General features: G+C 35.5%; 3 protein-coding genes across 4 annotated transcripts in view; 1 reads left to right on the top strand and 2 right to left on the bottom strand.

Moving 5' to 3' along the window:
* Positions 1-23764, top strand: part of LOC127992420 (uncharacterized) — a 431446-nt gene that overhangs the window by 393486 nt on the left and 14196 nt on the right. The window lies entirely within an intron of this gene.
* On the bottom strand, positions 378-7455 carry LOC127991804 (protein CNPPD1-like). Its single transcript, XM_052591614.1, has 8 exons — positions 7201-7455; positions 6742-6844; positions 4480-4561; positions 4253-4373; positions 4001-4129; positions 3793-3854; positions 3239-3356; positions 378-1031 (listed from the first exon to the last, which is right to left on the bottom strand). Exons 1-8 carry the CDS (start codon positions 7261-7263, stop codon positions 414-416), a joined length of 1296 nt encoding a protein of 431 aa, XP_052447574.1. The 5' UTR covers positions 7264-7455; the 3' UTR covers positions 378-413.
* LOC127991025 (ATP-binding cassette sub-family B member 6) lies at positions 8522-22081 on the bottom strand. 2 transcript variants are annotated; one of them, XM_052591555.1, is made up of 20 exons: positions 21922-22081; positions 20211-20766; positions 18651-18788; positions 18370-18559; positions 17216-17308; positions 16921-17113; positions 16570-16691; positions 15852-15961; positions 15634-15699; positions 15371-15496; positions 15015-15091; positions 14851-14914; positions 14346-14431; positions 14185-14242; positions 13643-13747; positions 13317-13491; positions 12516-12628; positions 10269-10363; positions 10068-10136; positions 8522-9975 (listed from the first exon to the last, which is right to left on the bottom strand). In XM_052591555.1, exons 2-20 carry the CDS (start codon positions 20724-20726, stop codon positions 9822-9824), a joined length of 2550 nt encoding a protein of 849 aa, XP_052447515.1. In that variant the 5' UTR covers positions 20727-20766; positions 21922-22081; the 3' UTR covers positions 8522-9821. The 2 variants fall into 2 exon arrangements, with proteins under 2 accessions (XP_052447515.1, XP_052447507.1); XM_052591547.1 differs by having other exon boundaries at positions 21807-22002.

Genomic DNA, 23764 nt, shown 5'->3' on the forward strand with positions numbered 1-23764 from the left:
TGCCATGTAGCGCAAAGCCAGGCAAGCTATTCAAAACAAGAACACACACTTCTGCACATAACAGCAGGCCCTTTTGTTAACTTCTGTAACTACTTACCATTACTTTTTCTTGGAGGTTTAATTTAACAGCTAAAATAAACCAAACTAGCCCATCCAGAAAGAGAGAGAAAAGAAAGCCTGTTCATTCATACTGCATTGGCACACACTGCATCACACACATCAAAGCTCAAACTGTCAATCAGCATATCATATGCCACTTTTGTAATAAACTTCCTTACAACCTTCTCCCCAACGTACTGATATCTCACCACAAGCCAGTTATAACCAATCCATATGACTGGTTTGTATTCAACATTAAGGAAACCAATGGACTTGACTGTGTATGTAAACTTTGCTGGTTTTATTTTACTCATCTAGCCAGGCATCAGAAGAGATGGTGATTTCCCAAATGGCAAAGTCGTCTCTTGGCAACATGAGTGTCTTTGAAATGGTGGCATGGAGCTAAGATGGGGGTCCGGAAATATCAAGTCTTCGCTAAATGGAGCTAAAAGTGCTGTGAGACGAGCATACCATGGAGAAGTAAGAAGCGCCGAGCCATTGCGAGCTATTGCGCAGTGGGGGAAACCACCGGTGTGACAGTGAGAGATCACTTCTGATACCAAACAGTCTTGTGGCTGAATATCCAACGAGGAGTTTGAGTAGGAAAGAGTGGAGATGATGGAGCCCCAGAAACAAAGCACCATGTTCTGACACGATGAAGAGGTAGAACTCTGCTGTTCTGACAGAACAACACTCGGCAGTGGCTTCAAGTTATTGTTGGTCAGGCTGCAGCAATGGAGGTTTGATGTTGGGTGCTGCGTGTCTGGCAAGAGCTCAGGGAGAAGTGCTGGTTTATGAGTGGATGTGTGCTTCATCGGGTCCAGGTAAGTGTGGCTGGTATTGGGAATACAGCTGAGCTTGTGGATGACAGCAGAAGAAGCAATGAAACCGGCTACGCTAGTCAAGTACAGGAGACCCAACATACAGGTAACCTGCAGGGAAGAGAGAAAACACAACGTCAACAATGTCTTAGTGTGATTATTAAATCGGAAAGCGTTACTTATGCATTTGGGAATGCAACGTGTGTCAACCATCTTCTAAAACTTGTGAAACTAGCTATTGTGAAAAGAAGAGGCTTTAAGGGCTTCCTGCGTTTTTCCCAATGATTTTAAAGTAAAGCTCATATTATTTACAGTGGGGATCGAAAGTTTGGGCACCCCTTGCAGAATCTGTGAAAATATGAGTAATTTTCAAAAAATAAGAGAGATCATACTAAATGCATGTTATTTTTTATTTAGTACTGTCCTGAGTAAGATATTGTACATTAAAGATATTAACATTTAGTCCACAAGACAAAAAAAATGCTGAAATTATTAAAATAACCCTACTCAAAAGTTTGGGAACCCTTGGTTCTTAGTACTGTGTTCTGTTACCTGATGATCATCGACTGTCTTTCTGTTTTCTGATGGTTGTGCATGAGTCCCTTGTTTGTTCTGATCAGTTAAACTGAGCAGCGTTCTTCAGAAAAATCTTTAAGGTCCTGCAGATTCTTCAGTTTTCCAGCATCTTTGCATATTTGAACCCTCTCCAGCAGTGACTTTATGATTTTGAGATGCACCTTATCACACTGAGGACATTTGAGGGACTCAAACACAACTATTTAAAAAGATTCAAACATTCACTGATGCTCCAGAAGGAAACAAGATGCATTATTTCACTGGGGGTGAAAACTTCTGGAATTTGAAGATCAAGGTAAATTTTACTTAATTTGTGTACCGGGAAACATACAAGTATCTTCTGTTGCTTACGAAGGGCAGAACTAAACGGAAAAAAATTATATTTCAACAATATAAGACAAATTTGGCCATCTTCATTGTGTTCAAAAGTTTTCACCCCCAGTGAAATAATGCATCTTGTTTCCTTCTGGAGCATCAGTGAATGTTTGAATCTTTTTAAATAGTTGTGTTTGAGTCCCTCAGATGTCCTCAGTGTGATAAGGTGTATCTCAAAATCATAAAGTCACTGCTGGAAAGGGTTCAAATATGCAAAGATGCTGGAAAACTGAAGAATCTGCAGGACCTTAAAGATTTTTCTGAAGAAAGCTGCTCAGTTTAACTGTTCAGAACAAACAAGGGACTCATGCACAACCATCAGAAAACAGAAAGACAGTCGAGGATCATCAGGTAACAGAACACAGTATAAGAACCAAGGGTTCCCAGACTTTTGAGTGGGGTTATTTTAATAATTTCAGCACATAATTTTTTGTCTTGTGGACTAAATGTTAATATCTTTTATGTACAATATCTTACTCAGGACAGTACTAAATAAAATATAACATGCATTTAGTATGATCTCTCTTATTTTTTGAAAATTACTCATATTTTCACAGATTCTGCAAGGGGTGCCCAAACTTTCGATCCCCACTGTATATATATGTATACTGTATATATAAATAAATATAAATACAATTTTGTCCAACTTTTGCAACACAGTAAAACTGTTCAAGTCTATACACTACTGTGCAAAAGTCTCAGGCCACTAGTATTTTCACCACCAAAAAATGGTTTTCTGTCAGTTATTTCTGTTTTGCTGTATTGTGTTAGTAGGAAATATCAGTTTACATTTCCAAACATTATTTTTGCCATTAAATGTAATAATCCAGTGTGGATGTTTTGTTGGCACAAGGAGTCTGACAGCAGCCAGTGCTCCACACAGAGATCTGATCTAACCATAATCCAGTCTGTCTGGAATTACAGGAAGAAACAGAACAAACTGAGACAGACTACATACACAAGAACTGTTACAATGTCTCCAAGACACTTCAAGACACCGACTGGCAAAGCCACCTGAAAAACAATGCGAAAGCTCACCCAGGATGAAAGGTTTTTTTAACGCATTGTGTGGTCACACCAAATGTTGATTTAATTTAATTAAGTTAATAGAACTTAATTAATAAAATCTATTTATGGCATTATTTTTGACGGCATCCTCACTTTACAGCATTTTTACACAAGTGCCTAAAACTTTGTACAGAACTGTAGCTTTACAGGTTTCTTGAAGCATTTTGGAGACATTGCCACAGTATATATGTGTGTGTGTGAGTGTGTTTTAGGTGATGTCATATGGGCTATTTTATGAAACCTATATGAGCTTCTACTGTATTTTGGAGCTCATACATGTTTTAACTGTGATTATTCACCTTGGTAAAGTGCTGGTAGATAACTGATAGTGCTTCCCTCCAATTGGTTTGCTCCATCAGGACACAGAGATCTGTGTAGGTGAACCAACCTCGTTTCATACCTTGTCGCTCCGCAATGCTACAAGGACAAAGTCCATTGAAATACAGATTTTAATATCACACGTGTGTGTGTGTGTGTGTGTGTGTGTGTGTGTGTGTGTGTGTGTATATATATATATATATATATATATATATATATATATATATATATATATATATATATATATATATATATATATATAGGAACATAACCAAACAACAAAATGAGCATGTGTGAATGCCTTGAACTGTGAGAAACAGAAATGTACTGCTAAACCAACTTTTATAAACATTAGACTGACAAGGGCAACTGCATTAAGTCTAAGCGAGTCAATGTGTAGTTTGCAAAAGACATAAATACTTATGGGCAATTAAAACAGATCATGTCATTAAAAATCCTCCTTGATCTTTTAAAAAGAAGAACGTTTGTCTCAGTATAGTTTGAGATGTAGATAAAGTACTGGATGTTAACCAACCTGCTTTCCACCTGACTGAGGACTTTAAAGAAGTCGCTGGGCTCAGTGAAGAGGTTCCAGTCCTGTAAATGTGAAAGATTTTGATTCATATCAATTTCGATAGAAAACTCACAACCAGTAATGCAACAGTCCAGAATTAGCCTTAAAAAACAAGTCGAACTACTGTAAACAGCCGTGGTTCTTTGGAAAGGTGGAGGGTCACGCTTACGATCGCATTGAGGAAGTTAATCTCCAAAGTGTTGACAGTCTGAATATCCAGCTTGGCCGCAGTGCCCCATTCATCATTGAAAACCTCCTCCTCTTCTCCTTCATCATACAAATATTTACTGGCAACCATCTGGAGATAACATGAGAAATTCAGAGAAATTAGACTCTCAATTAAACAGTCACTGAAACTGACTAAAATAGCAAATTGACTTTTTAAAACATAAAAAAAAAATGAATACTTGGATGTGCATACCATGGATATCAAAAAGAGGTCTGAGGATGAGATCTGTTGTAGGTATTCAGGGTTTCTGTGTCGCAGTCTTTCAATGTATATCAAGGCCAACATCATAGCGCAGGGAGATATACATGCTTCCCTGTAACACAAAAAAGGATTCAATGTTAATCCAGTGAAAATGTTTTATACACAATTTATTATAATGAAATTACATTTTGAAATCAAAAGATATAATGCGATCCTACCTGGCCACGTGTGCAGCGTACTTCTTGTGGAGTTTCCTTATGGGACTTGGGGCAGATTTCTGGAGCAGTTCCACAGCAATATCTAGAGGAAATACAATGATGAGTGATCTACCAGTACTGGAAAAAAATTAATAGAATTTCTTTTATATATATATCTACCTAAAAACAGCCCTATCTAGGAATGCTTTGATATAGAAACTTTGCCTGACCCAGAGCCATATAGAAAGAGTTGCGACCAATCCATTGACTCCAATGGAATGCTTTTTTTACAGCAATGGCGGCTCGTGGAGGCTCTCATAAGTTCCAGGAAGTAGCAGCAAACTGATGCCACGCCATAGAGATGCAGCAGAACAAACCGTTTGCAACGCACTTTATAAAGGGAAGACGGTTAAATAATAAGATTGTATATTATCAGTACATCTAAATGATAATTGATTGTATATTAAAACCTTCTAGTAGATTATTACTCATTAAATCAGTAGATTTAAGGGATGTTATCAGATAACTAACGGATTAGGCTAGGATTGGAGCTGAATAAAGTTAGTAACGAACACCCTATTAATTGTAAAATCTGTTCTCTTAATTCAGTTTCACCAATTGTGTTTGTAATTAGAGAAAAGGAGTCTAAACATGTTTTTTAGCAGGGTGGGTAAAGTTAGCTAACGTTACATAGCCTATTAGTTCCATACAACATTTTACTGCGTGTGACAGCGGTGAGTGGAAGTGGTAAAAATTATATATTTTCTTGTCTCTTTAATTTTTTTAATAGACCCAGGTAACTGGCTGATGGTTCACTGGAATGCTGACTAAGTAGTGTCACCTGTCCCTGTCTCTCCTCTCTAGCCATGTCCTCTATTTCTTCACTGTCACTTTCCCTTCTCTGAGTGTCCTCATTCTTTTTTTCCTCAACCTTTGAAACTGAAAGAGGCAGAATACATGGTATTGCTAATTTTAAATATTGAAAATGTCACATCACTTCAAAATTAGAAATATTACTTCAACTAGTACCAGTTTGTACTTATTATATATGTATCATCTGAAAATAATATAGATGTGATCAGCAGCGATTTGCTGTTTGTTTACAGGTCTGGGGTGCATCGTGGAGCAGGGGGGAATCTCAGCTCCCTGGGTTTTGCCAGGCTTTGCTTTTTCCTTATTTTACAAAGTAATCTCGTAATATATAATTACTTTTTAAAATAACTGTTTTCTATTTTAAAATGGAATATACTCCTGTGATGCCAACCTGAATTTTCAGCATCATTACTTTTCAATGGCAGTGTACATGTTTATATACGAGTATGCTTAAGTTGTTTTAAACCTGAATATATTGTGTACATGAATAAGTAAGTGTTGTAAGAATTCTACATTAGATATAATATAATACATAATTATAGTACTATATGTAATTGTAAGAAATGTAAACAATAAGCTTCATTTTACGTTTACTTAACATGCTAATTACTGCTGTTGACAGTTAATTGACCCATTGTGCGGTGCGAGCTGAAAATGACCTGTCACCACCCTGTCTCTGTACTATCTGAAAGTCATCAATATGACATTAGTTAACATGAGATCAGTGAAAAAAAAGAACAATATGTAACGTAAAAAGGTAACAGCAACCCGTGTTTATACAACTTAACGTTAGCCTGAAATAAGTTTTTTAAATAACAGTAATTGAACACTAATCCTCCAAAATGACCTGATTTGATATTTTAAAAACAACATCGCTGTAACTACATACTCATGCTACATACACATGTCGGTGTGTTGTATAAATATATAAAATAAATGCATTTATTGACTCCTTATTACCAGAAATCAGTTCTGTCACTCATCTCACTTCCTGGAACTATCTGAAGTCTTCATGAATCACGTGACAACCAAACATTTCGAACTTCCGTTGTCGCAACTCTCTCTCTATATGGCTCTGGCCTGACCTAAAATTTTAGATTTTAAAATCTAATCATTGTAAACATGAATATAATTAAGGCATAATATAACCGAAATAGTTTGAATACTAAAATAAATGTGCACATAATTCTTAATTATTTTTATTAAAATGTATTCTAAACTAAAATATGTAACAAAAGAAGAAGAAAAATGCACTTATGGTCCAATCCAAATTTGTATGTTACACGTTTAAAAAAATAAAATAATTGTTAATACATGAGACAAAACAAGGAGTAAATCAATAATTGGCACTGCAGAAACAACCACAGACGCTGGCACTAGTTTTACTAGCAATAAGGTTAGTTGACTCACCTGTCATGGGACATGATAGAGCATCCAACGGGCTGTCAGAATCAAGACCATAATACAGTCGTTTCCTCACTCTCTCTGACCACTGCTCATGTCCAGGAAGAAACTAATCATGATAACAGAACACAACGTTTCATGGTTTAAATGTCAAAGGTCTTCATTTTTATTAAGACTACTTAACATCAGGAAAACAACGACAACACTATGGTGTGTTTTTCTTATCACACCCAAACACAGGGCCCCTGGGGAAGCCTCGAACTATACTCACAACAACTAGGTACTGTCTTACAAACTAAAATAAAGCAGATATTTGCTGTATTTAAGAATAATTATTTTCTTCCAGTCTAACATTCTGGGCTTTATATGAAAGAAGACGTTAAACCCTATTTTAGTCCGTTTCCCGTGAGTTTCTGTCACCCGCCAAAACAGAGCCACTAGAACAAAAACACCCCAGATACTGACCGTAAACTCCTGGAAGTCAGAAAAGGTGAACGTCCGCTCGTCAAATAAATCACCAAAATCCATTTTGGGCTTCCAGCATTAAATTAAAAGGACTGAAAACACGACAAGGCCGAAGGAAGGCGTCGTGGAGGCGCCCTCTCTCTGACGCGACAGCTGCGTTGCGACGAATTCACAACCACTGTTACGCAAGACAGTGTTTGTGCTTTGGCTCAGTTGCGTAGAATTAGAATAACAGCGGTGGAAGTGGATGTCATGTGGATCAGCATGACTAGAGAAGGAGTACAGGAGTGGGACTTATTGGACCGATTTTGGGTCAAACATTTTAATAGGGTCTCATTATTTTTTTAATAAATACATAGTTTTACATTTTAACTAACCCCATTTTAACAAGTGCTGTTAAAAGTTCCCCAGCATCACGGAACACTACGCCAATGTGATAAATGCCTTTTACTGTCTATGATAAATGCTACTTTTCTCATCGCTGTTTTTGATTGACCGATCGCAGTAGAATATGATTAATCTCTGTGACTTTTAAAAAATATTTTTTATTTGAAAGCATTTTTTTAAAAATCTATTTATAATGCAATTACTTCACAGAAGTAGAGGAATAGATTTAAACGATTATTTGTTTAGTGTATAAATATACCCAATAACAAACAAAAACACGCTGCGATTTTAATGAGATTCAGGAGAGGATTCGTATTTTTGTCCGTCAGGCGCCCCCTAGAGGAAGTTAATGCATTTTCTAGACTCTAGGCAAACTGGCAATGTAATACTGATATACAATATTAATCTAAATCAGTATGGTAGTGCCAGTTTATCTGTACTATTATGGCGAAAGCTTCATGAACCTTATGTCGTCTGGTCTAGAGTCCAATCACGTAACCTATTTAATATTCATAAGCCATATCTTCGATAACGTCGCTCATATGTTATAGCATCAGTGAATAATGTAGTCTTTTGAATTAATTTGAAACTATTTTAAAGATTCAGTGTCAAGGTCAGCAACAAAATATTTACAATGCACGCCGTCATTAGTTAATCTTGACAGTAGTTTTTTTTTTTTTTTAAATACCAAAAGAGCTGTTATTAAATCAAGTGATTCAATCTACATCAGTCAGTATAAGCACTTTCAGTTTTACTCTGCACACATACAATGAGCAGCATGCACTCTAAAAAAAAATAAAAAAAAATGGGTTGGCTCAAAAAAAAGAAAGAATGAAAAAAAATCCTCAACCTTTTGCATCAATCTTTTTGATTTTCTTCTGATTTATCCGTTACACATTTTTGAAAGGTTGATTATTGAACACATTAAGCTGAGTTGTGGCCCTAGAATCAATTAGGCCTAATCCAATTATTTTATTATTATAATTATTATTATTAATAATTTTATTTTCAAGAAAAAAATCACCAGCTTACATATCACATTCTAAATGTAGCCTAAATGTAGCTATTTGGCATAATAAACAGGTAAAATATTAGTATTTATCTAATATAGCCTCCAACAACCAAACCACCAGCACTTTCAACACGATGATATAACAACAAACAGAAATTCTTTTAAATGTCAAGCATAACAGCATTAAGCATGAAATGTCTTTCCCTGCACTACAAACACAAAACATAAAATAAAGCTTATTTTCAGTATTTATTTTCCTTGTCCAGTCCTATGCAAAGCAGGCTGGGAACTAAAAACCTACCAAATTTCAAAGTTAATTAGAAAATTTTTATTAAGTTACTGCAATTTAATTTGAGAAAATTAATTACAGTTTTGTCATGAAGACTCTAGGAGAGTTAGCTTGGTAATATAACCTACTTGTAAGGGATAATCAATGGTTTTCCATCCATTAAAGGATATTAAATGCACTTTGTGGAGGCAAAGAACCACTCCGCTTCACGTATGCCCTTCTTGTCTTTACTGTACAGTAAAGTACATACAAAAAAATCTGACTTTATCCATTTACCACTGAGTTATTTTATCCAAGGCAAACTCCACCTGTTCTTTGAATAATCAATAAAAATGTACTTAAAAAAAACTTTTGTGTTTTTAACTGTATTTAAATACAGTATGAGTGAACAACAACATCCCAATGGGGGATGATTATCATTTCAACCTTTTCCCCTGAGTTTAGTGTCAGTCCTATAAAATGAACATGCTTCTTTTGCCCCTTTAGTTGAACTGAAGTTGTACACTACAGAAATCTATTGCATATATGCAATAACTAGCACTCCACATATTACAGCATGATCTTAAAACACACACATGATCATAAAGAAAGTAAAAAAGTCAGGCAAATGTGCACATAATGTCAGAAATTAATATTAAAATTGACAAAAAGATTTTCCCCCTCTGGCTATAACTAAATCCTAAATGTAAAAAATAATACATTTATGGCCATATTAATTAGAGATATTATTGCACTTTGAGGGAAAGGAGTGGGACGTTATTGCAAAGAAATATCAAATTGGACTTAAATAAATAAATAAATAAATCCTTAGGCATTATGTACCACTTTTAAGAACTGGTAAAAACATAATATGATATTGAATAATTATCATCTATTTATGAGCTTTAAATACACACAAAACCAGATCTGGTTGCATGTCCCAAGTGTCTAATGTCAGTTGTGTCCTGCAGTGGATGTTTGTGGCTGTAGTTTCTCAGATTTCCTGTCTTTCGTCTCCGTGTCAGAGGCCGAGTCTGAATCCTGCGCCTGCTGCTGTTTCAGCCACATGTCCGAGTACAGGCCTCCCTTCGCCAACAGCTCCTCATGTCTACCACAAATAATAATACTGGGCTTCAAACCGCATAGTTCATGTATTAACCCATCTGAATTTGCATTCAGTATACCAGTGAATAAACTCACCTTCCTCTCTCCACAATCTGTCCATCACGAAGTACAAGAATCACATTGGCTCCAATGACAGTCGACAATCTATAATATGCATGTCAATGATGGTGTTAAGAACTTCTGGAATCTAGTTTCATGATTGTTTTTTCACTACAATAATCGATGGAAGATGCTTTGAGTGGAAACATCTCTCAATGAATTCAGTGATGGGTTTACCTGTGTGCCACCACAATGGTGGTTCTGTTGGTGCAGACTTTAGCCAGTGAGGCCTGAATATTTCGCTCAGTCTGTGTGTCTAGAGCAGATGTGGCCTATGGATAGAGAATCAGTAACTTAGTCAATGAAGATAAAAGTACTTTGAAATCTCGTCAATCAATTCACAAAGAAATCACATGAAGACAATCGGTTACTTGTTTTCTATTTCTTTCCAGTATAGCTGAGAAGCTCCACTCACTGAAATTTCATTAGACCCAAATCTTAACCGAATATTAAAGGGATACTTCACCCCAAAATCATAATTATGTTATTAATAGCTCACCCTCATGTCGTTCCAAACCTGTGAGACCTCCGTTTATCTTCGGAACACAGTTTAATATATTTTAGATTTAGTCCGAGAGCTCTCAGTCCCTCCATTGAAGCTGTGTGTATGGTATACTGTCCATGTCCAGAAAGGTAAGAAAAACATCATCAAAGTAGTCCATGTGACATCAGAGGGTAAGTTAGAATATTTTGAAGCATCAAAAATACATTTTGGTCCAAAAATAGCAAAAACTACGACTTTTTTCAGCATTGTCTTCACTTCCGGGTCTGTTGTGAGCGAGTTCAAAACAAAGCAGTTTGTCATTTCCGGGATTCACAAACGAATCATTCGATGTAACCGGATCTTTTTGAACCAGTTCACCAAATCGAACTGTATCTTTTTAAATGGTTCGGGTCTCCAATACACATTAATCCACAAATGACTTAAGCTGTTAACTTTTTTAATGTGGCTGACACTGCCTCTGAGTTCAAACAAATCAATATCCCGGAGTAATTCATTTACTCAAACAGTACATTGACTGAACTGCTGTGAAGAGAGAACTGAAGATGAAAACCAAGCCGAGCCAGATAACGAACAATAGACTGACTCGTTCTCGAGTTAAGAACCGGTTGCATCGGTTGTCGGATCACCAGTAGTAATGGGAAGTTCGGTTCTTTTCTGCGAATCGGTTCTTTCGGACAGTTCGATTCAATAAACCGGTTGAAGAAATTGGTTCACCGGTTCTTTTGTGCTCTACGTAATGGCGTCATTTGCGATGATTGCCCTTGATTCAAGCCTTCAGTTTACCTGCGCTCATAACATTAGCACAGAATCAGTTCAGAATCAATCACCAAAAGAATCAGTTCAGTTCAGACGCTCTGTGTGTCGGTCTGCTTCACGCTGAATCACACATGCGCAGTATCATCAGCTCCTCAGTTCTCAAATCGGACGCGTCTGACAGAAACGTTTCTTGACTCGAGAACGAGTCAGTCTGTTGTTCGTTATCTGGCTCGGCTCGGTGTTCATCTTCAGTTCTCTCTTCACAGCAGTTCAGTGAGTGTACTGTTTGAGTACATGAATTACTCAGGGATATTGATTTGTTAACAGCTTAAGTAATTTGTGGATTAATGCGTATTAGAGATGTGAACCGTTTAAAACGATTCAGTTCGATTTGGTGAACTGTTTCAAAAAGATCCGGTTATATCGAATGATTCGTTCGTGAAACGGATATCACAAACCTTTTTGTTTTTAATTCACTCACAACAGACACGGAAGTGAAAACAATGCTGAATAAAGTCGTAGTTTTTGCTATTTTTGGACCAAAATGTATTTTCGATGCTTCAACGAATTCTAACTGACCCTCTGATGTCACATGGACTACTTTGATGATGTTTTTCTTACCTTTCTGGACATGGACAGTAGACAGTTCACACAGCTTCAATGGAGGGACTGAGAGCTCTCGGACTAAATCTAAAATATCTTAAACTGTGTTCCGAAGATAAACGGAGGTCTTACGGGTTTGGAACGACATGAGGGTGAGTTATTAATCACATAATTATGATTTTTGGGTGAACTATCCCTTTAAACTTGTCCTGACAGACTGTGATTTTACTGCATTGCGAGGTTTGGAATCAGATAATTTTTTTTTATATATTTGAAAGATATATAACTTTTATAAAACAGTTTCATGGAAAATGAACTTTTTTCAAAGTTCAAAGGAGCAGCATTAATTTTTTCCCCAGCATTTATCTTTTGTGATATTATGAATGGGAAATATTTATTGCTTAATAATCATTCAACAATAGTGTATTTCCACAGCATTACCAAAACTTGCTAAAGCAATTAGACAACTTCTCAACAAGAAATAAAAAAACACCAGGCAAAACTGGGATAATTCCCTCATAGTGTACACGTTCTCCCATAATGCACTGGTGATGTTGTACCTCATCGAGGAGGATAATTTGTGGCGCTTTGAGGATGGTGCGAGCGATGGCGACTCTCTGCTTCTCTCCTCCGCTCAACTTTAGCCCTCTCTCACCCACCTGAGTGTCATAGCCTGCAAATAAATATCAATTATGAATATCAGCTATAATCTAAATACTATACAGTCTCAAAATGGATTGCATACTAGTTTAATTTTAGCATCACTGAGATACCATTTTAGATTTCATTAATATTATTAATTTTGTGTTTTAGTAAATTAGTTGTATGATTTTTCCATGTCATTACTTTTTGTCTTTTTAAAATCTGTCTATTAGTATAAACTATATTTTATTGTATATCTTATTTTAGTACATTAGGTTAAACAAAATGAAAATGAGAAATGTTGCCTAAGCAAAGAGATATTTTTTTACAATTTTATTTCCAGTATGTTTTTCTTTTTCTTTTTTTTTTCCAATAATTTTTTTTTTTAAATGGTTTTAATTTTATTTATAATTAGAGTTGGGCCAATGGATGATGTCATCGTCCAGACATCATGATGCTGGACTTCTGCAGTTGAGTCTGCCATGATGTCATCGTCCATTGTGATGTTTCACCATAGACATTGTCTGACGCCAATTTAGTAGACATCGCCCAATGCCATTTATAATAACTCTGTGGCATACAAAAACTAAATTAAATGCTCTGTCCATTGCATTGATCTAAAATAATCTTATTACATTTTATATGAATTTTCTACCATTGAATTATGCTTTCAATGCTGAAAAGTTGTGGATTTTTGTGTACAATTAAATGATTCTCACCATCCGGAAAGGTTATGATTTTGTCATGGATGTCAGCGGCAATCGCAGCCTCCTCCACCTCCTGGTCAGTAGAGGTAACACGACCATAGCGGATGTTGTCTCGAATGTTGTCATTAAACAGGACGGTATCCTGAGGGACGACGCCAATGTGAGCGCGCAGAGAGGACTGCTTCACCTGAAATGCAACCAGACAAATAAATTAAGAGCTTCCCATATTTAGTGCAAAACAACGTGAAACATAAAATACAGGAATTGAAATCGTCGAAGCAGGATTTTACAGGGAATATTTGGGTGCCCTTCTGTGTTTGTATCAATGACCGCTTCACCTTTGAGATGTCCTGGCCGTCTATCTTTATACACCCTCCCTGAACATCATAAAAACGGAAAATCAGACGAACGATGGTGCTCTTTCCTGATCCAGACTGTCCAATCTGAAATAAACCAAAGCAAGCCTAAAGTGGTTACACATACACTAGCGGAATAATTAAGATTCATTTATTCTGTTATGCTGGTTTGGTGCTCAATTATTAATAATGGTTCTTTTTATTATTAGTGTTTGCTGCTTAACATTTTTGTGGAAATGACAATATTTTCTCATGATTATTTTATGAAATGAAACAAAAAAAAAATCTCCCATGAAATAAATAGTCTTTTTTAACATTCAGTATATGTCTTTACTGTCATTTTCGATTCATTTAATAAAAGTATTAATATCTTTAAGTTTTAACAAGATCTTACTTACCCACACTTTTAAATGTGTGTAGTATATCAGAGTTTGCACAAAAATATTAAGAAGCACAGTTCTTGATAATAAGAAATGTTTCCTGAGCAGCAGAGAATAGAGTAGAATAGAACAGAATAGACTTACAAGTGCAGCTGTTTGACCGGGAAGTACGGTGAAAGAGACATCTTTTAGAATCTCCTTGCTGCAAAAATATCCAAAGCATATTAAAAGCTGAATGAACATTGCTTATTTTTTACCCAAGTTTTTCTAATAATAATAAAATGAATACAACTGAAGCTGCTAACCCTTCTGTGTAGCTGAAGAAGACATTTTCAAACTCTACTTTTCCCTGTGTGTAGTCTAGGTTTCCTGCGTTGACATCATCCTTCACCTAAATCAAATCATCATGTCATTAATTATACAAAAGCTTCTATCTACAGAGCCCCGCACATGACACGCAGGAAAAAATATAAGGCTAAATTGTGTGCACGATTTACTAATTCGTTCCCTGAATGTACTAAAACGTGCACACAATTACTATAGCGTTCCCTCGATTTACTATTCCATTCACTCGATTTATAAATTGTGGGCACAATTTACTAATTCGTTCCCTCGATTCGATAAATTTTAGCAAATCGAGCGAACGCAATAGTAAATCGAGGGAACACAATAGTAATCATGTGCACGTTGTAGTACATTGAAGGAACGAATTAGAAAATCGCGCGCACAATTTATTTATTTTTTCTTGCATGTCATGTGCGGGGCGCAGTATCTATCAAATACATTTCAATGAAAAATTCATCCACTCACCTCTTCTTCCTCAGTGAAGAGCTTGAACATGCTTTCCATATCAATGAAAGAGTTCTGGATCATTCTTTTACAGGAAAGATACATGTTTACTCTTTGTTCTTTTAAAAAATATATATGTATCTATACACTGAGATAAACTATTAGCCAAGACAAAAGCTTCATACCTGTAGTATGTTCCAAACCAGTTGAGAGGAGTGTAAAGCTGGATGATGTACGTCCCAAACAGCACATAATCTCCTACCTGGAAGACCATGAGGAGTCACATATACAATAGTAATAAAAAAAAAGGTTTTATTTTACTACATTTTATAAAAATAACTATATGGAATTTTATGACAATTACAATCTAATAAATCCCTGGTTGAGAACCTCTGAAATGAAGTTATGTAGTGCATTAGCCAAGCTGTAGGCTATTTATGAAGCAACATTCAAATTTTTCTGCTATAAAACATAGCTTACTTGATGGCTTCAGAATGAACTACCAATGGTCTGATATCTGAGGTGTCCTGACTGTTCGTACCTGAAACTTTCCCTCTGTCACGAAGTACGCACAGAGCAGAGATCCGGTCAAAAGACCCAAACCGATGATGAGGTTCTGCGTTTGATTTAAAAACGCCAGAGAGGCGTTGGTCTTCCACTCCGATACCTAAGCAAAAGAAAAATTGCATTTATTTATATTACAGTGAGCTCTTCCAACATTAAATTAATTTAAAATCAATAACCTATAAAATACAGATGAAATATAACAAATTATGTGTGGATCGTTTAAAAAAAAAATATTACCTGATATTTCAAGATAGCATCCTCAAAGCGTCCTACTTCATAAACCTCTGCATTGTAATATTTCACCTGTCGACAATATCATAATTTAATCACAGCATATGCAATGTTTTATTATGTGCATTATATTGTATTTCACAATAATGCATATAGCATATTTTTTTTATAAAACACATTCAGATGCTTTACTTAAACAAAGAGAGAACAAAGCAAAGCCATACTGTCTCGAAGTTCAATAAAGAGTCCACAGCTTTCGATTTGGCATTATTATCTTGTATGTTCATATCTCGTCTGTATTTTGTTCTCCATTCAGTGATTACAATAGTGAGAGCTGACAGACACACAGATTACAACTATTAATCAATAAATCAAATGCTATAATCCAAGTATTTCCATTCTTCTTTCATTAGTGACTCCTGAGACGAAAGAATCAAAAACAATCCTGCAGAGTTTAGGTATATTATACAGCAGTATGCCGTATAATAAATTTTATTCACAAGATCAAAAGAATTCAAGAAGCGGCACAAAGAGGTACACTGACTGATATTTTGGCATTATTTAAATACTATAAGTGTTTTTTTTTTTAATTAGCTTGAATTTGATTTTATATTATACATGAAGTTTGATATTTTCAGTTCTCATTGTAATTTTGATCTTTTTTTTTTGTAATTTGTTATGTGCTTTTGTCATTTCAATATTTTTCATATCCGTTTTTGACTTGAAATGTCTTAAATTTATTGAACAAAACTCAAAATGGTTGTTTATATAAATAAATAAATAAATAAATGAATGAATGAATAAACAAATACTTTAAGTAATGAAGTTTTAATAAAACCAATCCTACATGAAAAGAAACCAGAAAAGAAGCAACTATAGCATCTTCAGCAATGTGTGTGTTCATGTATTCACATTTAGAAATGACCATTGTTAAATACTTACTGAGGTAGAGGGCCATGCAAACGAACACTATGAGGCCAAACCAGGCATTAAAATTGGATATGAAATAGACGATGGCGATGACTATATCAGCAATGGTGGGGAAGATGCTGAACACGATGTAGCTGTCGGAAAATAAACAAAAATATATATTTCAAGATAATACAAACTGAGATCACTTCTAGTGCGAAAGCATACTGTCGGCTCTTAAGTTTTATATACATACATGCTAATGCATCCGAGAATTAATATTGCACACAGACCTAATTGACCTTGTTTATTCTTGCATTTAAATGCAAACACCTTGAGGTAAGAAGGTCTCTAGTATCAAGATACTGTAAAGCTAGCTCTCACCTCAGCAGGCTGTTGATAGATGAGGTTCCTCTGTCGATGCTTCTCAGGACGTCCCCTGTGCGGCGACCCAGGTGCCAGCGCAGAGACAGAGAGTGCAGATGAGCGAAGAGACGCACCTGGACCAAACAGTTAGTGTACTGCTGCACACGAATCCACAAGAACGAACGCAAGTTACTCACAAACCCAGACGCACCTGGAGATCGATACAAATGAAGATCAGACTGTGGTTAGATTCTAAAGGATATTCCATGTCATGCTACAAAGATATCATGAAATTAGGAGATGTTCCCCTCACCAGCTCCACCTCCCTGCAGGAACTTCAGGAGCCCGTAAACACACACTGTAGTCGCCAGAGTCTTCCAAGAGCTCCCATCTGTCAGCTGGTTCACTGGGACAGGAGGAAAATCAATGTGTTAGCATGTAAAAGAGATTAATAATCAATTTGGAAAAGTCTCCAAATCTGCAAAAGGGTAGCTAAATGTAACAAATCATGTTAAAACGTTTATTTGGAAAATTAAACATTTGATTACACTTTGATAGCTGCTTTAAGCTTTTCACGTTCCCGAATCTATGTATCAGCATATGAGAATGTATTGTGCATGTTATTTTTTGAGAGACATTGATGTTGTGACATGATCGATGAATGATGTGGATTTAAAAAGAGATGGATTTTTTAAGGTAACAATTATTTATTTTTTTAGCTGCAAGTATTCAGTGATTGATGTGAAGTGTGTTATATTGATGTTTTAGTACTAATAAACCGACAGACAGTTTTTTGACAGACATTTCTGTAATTATACAATTTGCAGGAGAAATGTTTTGTGTGTGTGTGTGTGTTTGTGTGAAGTTAATTATATTTATTTTAGGAAATTATGTTTTTTTCATAGCTTAAAATAATTACGTTACTCAGAAACTGACGTTTCATTCATCTGTCAAATTCGTTGACTTTTGAAAATCAAGTCTTTCTTTACAGCTGCAGTCAAGAAAAATGAAAGAAAAACACTGTAGTTAAAATATTGAATATTCACAGATGAAAGTTGATTACTTCTGAAGTTATGTGCGTTTCTTAGAACGAATTCAAGCAGGATAAATGTCAAGCCTATGATCCTGTGCTTATACTTTCTCTAAGCTTCACAGAATTACACCATATTTTAGATTTGACACATTTACTAGGTGTGCAGTATTATTTATATAATATGAATATTATTCTAAATTTTATTATTCTAAAAAAGCAATGGGTATTTTCATTGTATATGAAAAAAAAAATTCTAAATTCGTTTCAAAGCATGAATTGATACAGCATGAAATCGACAGCCAATGCATGCAAATAGGGCTAAGGATCCAATTTGAGATAAGACAACTGCACCGAAAGTGCAATTATGTATTTCCCTTCCATCGCATAAATAACTGAATAGAGCTATTTATGAGAGTAAGACTCTTATTGTGTACCTATGTTCTTGTAGAAGATGGGTACAAACACATTGATGACACGCTCCACTACCAGCAACCCGAGACAAAGCAGAACTAGCAGCTGGAGCAGGGCGTTCCCTTTAGGCCACATGTACGGCACCAAAAGACGGAGCTTCTTCCCAAAATCTTTCCAAGTAGACTGATTCTCATCAGAATTACCCAAGAGTGGCTAAAAAGATGCAAGAGATGTATTAATGAGATTAATAATGAAGAGAATAAGATGCATTCATGCAGATTTGAGAGTGAATCTAATGTCTTACTACACTGTGCTCCACATCTCGCTCGTTTTCATTGACCAGAAGCATGTACGGTCGGCGTGGCAAGCCTGGAGCTTTGAGGCCTAACAGGAACAGCAATCCTGAGGCGAAGTATCGAACTAACCAGAAAGCAAACTCCATCTGCAGACATAAAGTCACAATGAACATTATGTATACAGTGATTATGACAAAGAATGACATTACTATAATGTGTAATAATAATTAAAGTATGACATTACTATAATATGTCTCACATTTCGAGAGTTTTAGTCATTAGCTTTAAAACAAAGGACTTTAGCTTTTGTGGTTTCTTTGGCTTTAATAAAATGTTATTTTGTGGTGTGGAATTAATTGGAATTCGATCCAGTGAATTTATCTCCTTTAATTAGTAACTTAAAGTAAAAAATCTGTAGCACTCGTAAGTTGTGTTTAAAACAAATTTAGAACAAAATGCATAAAAAAAAGAGAATCAAAAACATTTTTAAATATAAAATATATAAGCCTAATTTAATAAAATATAAAATAGTTTCAGATTCATTTTTACGTCAACTAACATTTATAATCATATTATTTATATTACAATTAATTACAGTCATATGTAATTTCTAAATTGAATTCATGTTTAATAATTAATGATTATTGCTCATCTATTAAAGTTTTAACAATATTTGTAAATATAAAATATTTAGATTATACATAGTATAATACATATATCTATCTACTCTATATTTATCCTGATTTTAATTCTATCCTATTGTATTTTGTCCTGAGATAATTATAATAGTTAATGCAATAATAATAATTTTTATCTTATTTTATTATACATGTATATATGCAAAGCCTTTTATTATTATTTGAAAACTGGACTATTTTTGTAAATGCTTATTTAGGAAAATCTGGTAAATTAGATGCCATTTTTTAAACATGCATTTAACTTCTGCTTTCAACATTCATAGTTTAAAGCAAGAGCGAGTAGAGTAAAAGTGCCATGTCATGAAGTTTCGCAGAAACTGTTATCTGATTGGTCAATCTTAAACAGTCAGGGTGTGGCAGGAAGGAATGCAGCCAGTGGCACATGGCCCTGCCTGCTATTTAAGTACACATAATGACTCAACAATATTGTTAATGACCATCAAGAGAGAATTGATAGAACTGGAGTCATTTGTTGGATCCTCTATTTATCATAAATTTCACATTATTACCATAATGCCGATTCATGCTGTGTGAGCAGCATTCCCACATGTCACCACTTTGAAATATTTCCACTTCAGACAGAACAATGGCATCAGTGCCAAAGGTTATTAAAGCACAGAAATGCATTATAATTACAATAGAAATTACATTTAAAAGCACTAAAAAGAACCCTTTGTAATATAATCTGCATAACTTGACAAAACCTGGCATGTAACTTGACAAAACTCAACATGAAGAAAGTTTAGGAGAAATAAGCCATTACTTTCCAACTGGTGGATGATAAAAAGTCAAAAAAATTGACTTCGATTATTGCAACAAATAAACATTATTAACATAAACACCACTCCCTAACCGATCACACACACGTACCTGTTGATCAGACTTTTCCAGAGTCCACCACCACTGAGGGCTCATCCAAGACACAAACGCCAGGTTTTCAGCCGCAAATGCTACGGCCCAGAACAGCAACAGTAGCGTACTGTGTCCTCTGGTTCTGTCCCTCACCAGAGCCCTCCTCCTCTCCAGATGCAGCAGGGCCACGGCCCAAATCCAGCCCAGCATGGAGAGACAGCCCGACAGAACCACGTATCCCGGTAGCTCTCCGCTCCGAATGATTCGAAACACCATCCAGCCCAGAGCCTGCAGGACGAGCAGCACCGACAGGCCCACTTGGAGCAGGTAAAGTCGAGAGCGAGGGATGAACTTGGGCTCCATGTCTGTGCCGTAGCGTCTGTAGCATATACACAGAAAAGTGCCGAAGAGGAAGGAGAGGGTGAGGAGAACGGATGGCACCAGGGTGAAGTAGAAGCAGAGAGTCAGACCGCCCTCTGTCCAGACATGCTGCATGGAGACTCCTGCTTCACAGTAACTCTTTATCTCCACCATGATGATGGTGGTGGTGGGGGTGGACCCACAAAAAGAATATCTGGAAAAAACAAAATGGTGAGAAACCTAATTAACTTTTATTTCCCACAACAAAAATATACCGTGGCAGTACCATAGTATAGGGATTGTAATGGGAATGCCATGGTACAGTATGGTTTCCATATTCATATACTACAGTGTTTAACTCCAAGGCATTTACTACAAATGACAAAAAATACCTAAGTAGTGTCATGTACATGTGGAAGATGTTGTATTTTCATGGACATGTGCAAAAAAATTAGTATTACCATGGTACATGCTCCAAAATGGTACTACTGAAGTAAATTTATAAAGTTCTGTGGCTGTACCACATCCATGGTACTACCTGCATTATTATAGATAAACAACTGACAACTGAAATAATAATAAAGAAAATCATTACTTCAGATTAAATGGAAAAACTAAGCAAGAAAACATTTCTTATTTTTATTTTGTTTAACTTGATGTAGTAAAATAACTAAAATGAAATACAAAATGATGAAGAAAAATACATAGTTTTAACAATACATTTTAAATGGCAAAAATACAAAATAAAATTACTAAAACTATAACTTTTTTTTACATCTTAAAATTTTAACTCTAATAAAAAATATCTAAATATAACAAAACTATAGGCCTAATATTCAATAAAATAGCATGGCATAGTACAGTGACACTACTACTATGGTTCAAAAATTATTAACATATTCATATACCCTGGTATTTACATGCAACCCAAGGTACTTCAAATAATACCAGGATAATACCATAGTACAACAACAAAAAACATCAACAACAATAAACTCTGAAACCTTTTACAAGAATATATTATATTTAAATGTGATATACAGAAGTCAAACAGTTGTGACGAACTTACTAAAACTCTAACGTCGTCACCGTAGTAAAATATATTGCACTCATAACACGGTACTGCCTCGCTACTATACCATGTCCAAAAAATAAAGTTATTCTTTATGAGTAATTTATTATCATATCATACCATAGTATTACCACATGATACCACGTTAATAATAATAATAAAAAAAAAGATTATGAACTAACCTTTTTCAAATGTCACTGCTTTAAGTGCGTCTTTGAATAATTATCCCCTCAGATGACCGTTACTGCAGCTAAAACATTTACACGTCTGTGTTTGCTGTCGCGGTCATAAACTCACCTTGTTCACTATCCATGACATAATACAGCCTGCCTACACAATAACACCGGGGCAGACAGACCTCACACTTCTCAGGGTCCTAGCGCACTAAATATCCTACTCTGATGTAATGTCAACAGGTGGCGTGGGTAGTGTTACTTTTTTTCAGCGCTAATTAGAATGGTCCAATAACACGTCGTTGTGATTACTCGATGAGCTTTTAAAAATAAAAAGGTTAATTATTGCGATTATGTCAAGCCATTTAGTATATAAACCTGTTTCTGATGCAGAAAATCTTCATGCATTCATGACCTCTAGACTGGACTATTGTAATGCACTGCTAGGTGGTTGTTCTGCATCTTCATTAAATGTAGGCCTACAGGTTTAGTCCAAAATGCAGCGGCTAGAGTCCAGAGTTTCTTACCAGGTCAAGAAATTGATAATTTACCCAAATTTTACAGTATCTGCACTGGCCACCCATTAAGTTCCGTATCAGTTACAAAATATTACAAATCAATTTTGCTTGGTTGGAACAGCCACACTAATTATGTCTCTATTTATTTTCTTTATTTATTTCTCTTTCTGCCATGAAATTGACATCCTGTGGTAACTACACAAGCTCCAATCTGGATCCTGAACACCTGATGCCAACCTCTCAGAGGACATCAGATGATGCCAACTCTGAAACAACAGAACTACCAAATTTTGCTAGATTTTGATTGCAAAATATAATCATTGCTGTTCGTCTGTTTGATGAAATGAACTTTCCCATACATTTTAGCCTATGTAAATCAATTTGACATACAGTAGTTACCACTGACAAACTACTACTAAATATATTGTAGAAACTTAATTTCCTGTAAAGCTGCTTTGCTATGATATGTATTTGTGTGAAAAGTTACTTGTCATACAGTCAAGTATGGTGACCCATACTCAGAATTTGTGCTTTGCATTTACCCCATCCAAAGTGCACACACAGCAGTGAACACACACACACACACACACACACCCAGAGCAGTGAGCAGCCATTTATGCTGCAGCGCCCAGGGAGAAGCTGAGGGTTCGGTGCTTTGCTCAAGGGCACCAAAGTCGTGGTATTGCCAGCCTGAGACTCAAACCCACAATCTTAGGGTTATGAGTCAAACTCTCTAACCACTAGGCCACGACTTGAATCCCAGAATCCCAGAATCCATTTTCATGCTACTACTTTTTTTAGGTTCTAATACCTGTTCCATTAGGTACTATTATTTATTTGTTGAATAAGTTTTTAGATTCTAGTACTTTTTAAAAAGATTATTAATTAGTTGTTATTTATAAGATAGTAACTATTCAGTTGTTACTAAAAACACATTTCCAATTTTTGTCATCCACATCTATGGAAATAGATATCAGCTTTGATATTATGTTCCACTTGTTCCATTTTTTATTAATTTATTTTTAAAACTATTGGCCTACATGTCATTAGAGAGTACTTTATTCTTATATAACAGTGTTTATTAATTAGATTGTACCTAATAAATAGACACTAATACATATGATTACAAACAAGTATTTGTTATTGGTTGGATGATACGTTTCGATTAAAAGGCTACGTGAAATGTAGCCTACAGATTGGATTGTTTTTATGGACACTGATAAAGTAACAGATGCCATTTGTAATCACAGTATATGACGTTTTGTGAGGATATGTTAACACCTGTGAAACTGTTCAAAATCGTTCGCCTTTAAAGAGAGAAACACATTAAAATATCATAGGCTACAGATAAATTAAGTGTGAAATTAAGAGAGCTAAAGCAGTTTATAAGAAGATTTTGAGTCAAAATTGAAAATAGGGAATTCAGGTTCTGTTTGGGAGGGGATGCAT

This window comes from Carassius gibelio, chromosome A1, assembly GCF_023724105.1.
Source record: "Carassius gibelio isolate Cgi1373 ecotype wild population from Czech Republic chromosome A1, carGib1.2-hapl.c, whole genome shotgun sequence".
NCBI lineage: Eukaryota > Metazoa > Chordata > Actinopteri > Cypriniformes > Cyprinidae > Carassius > Carassius gibelio.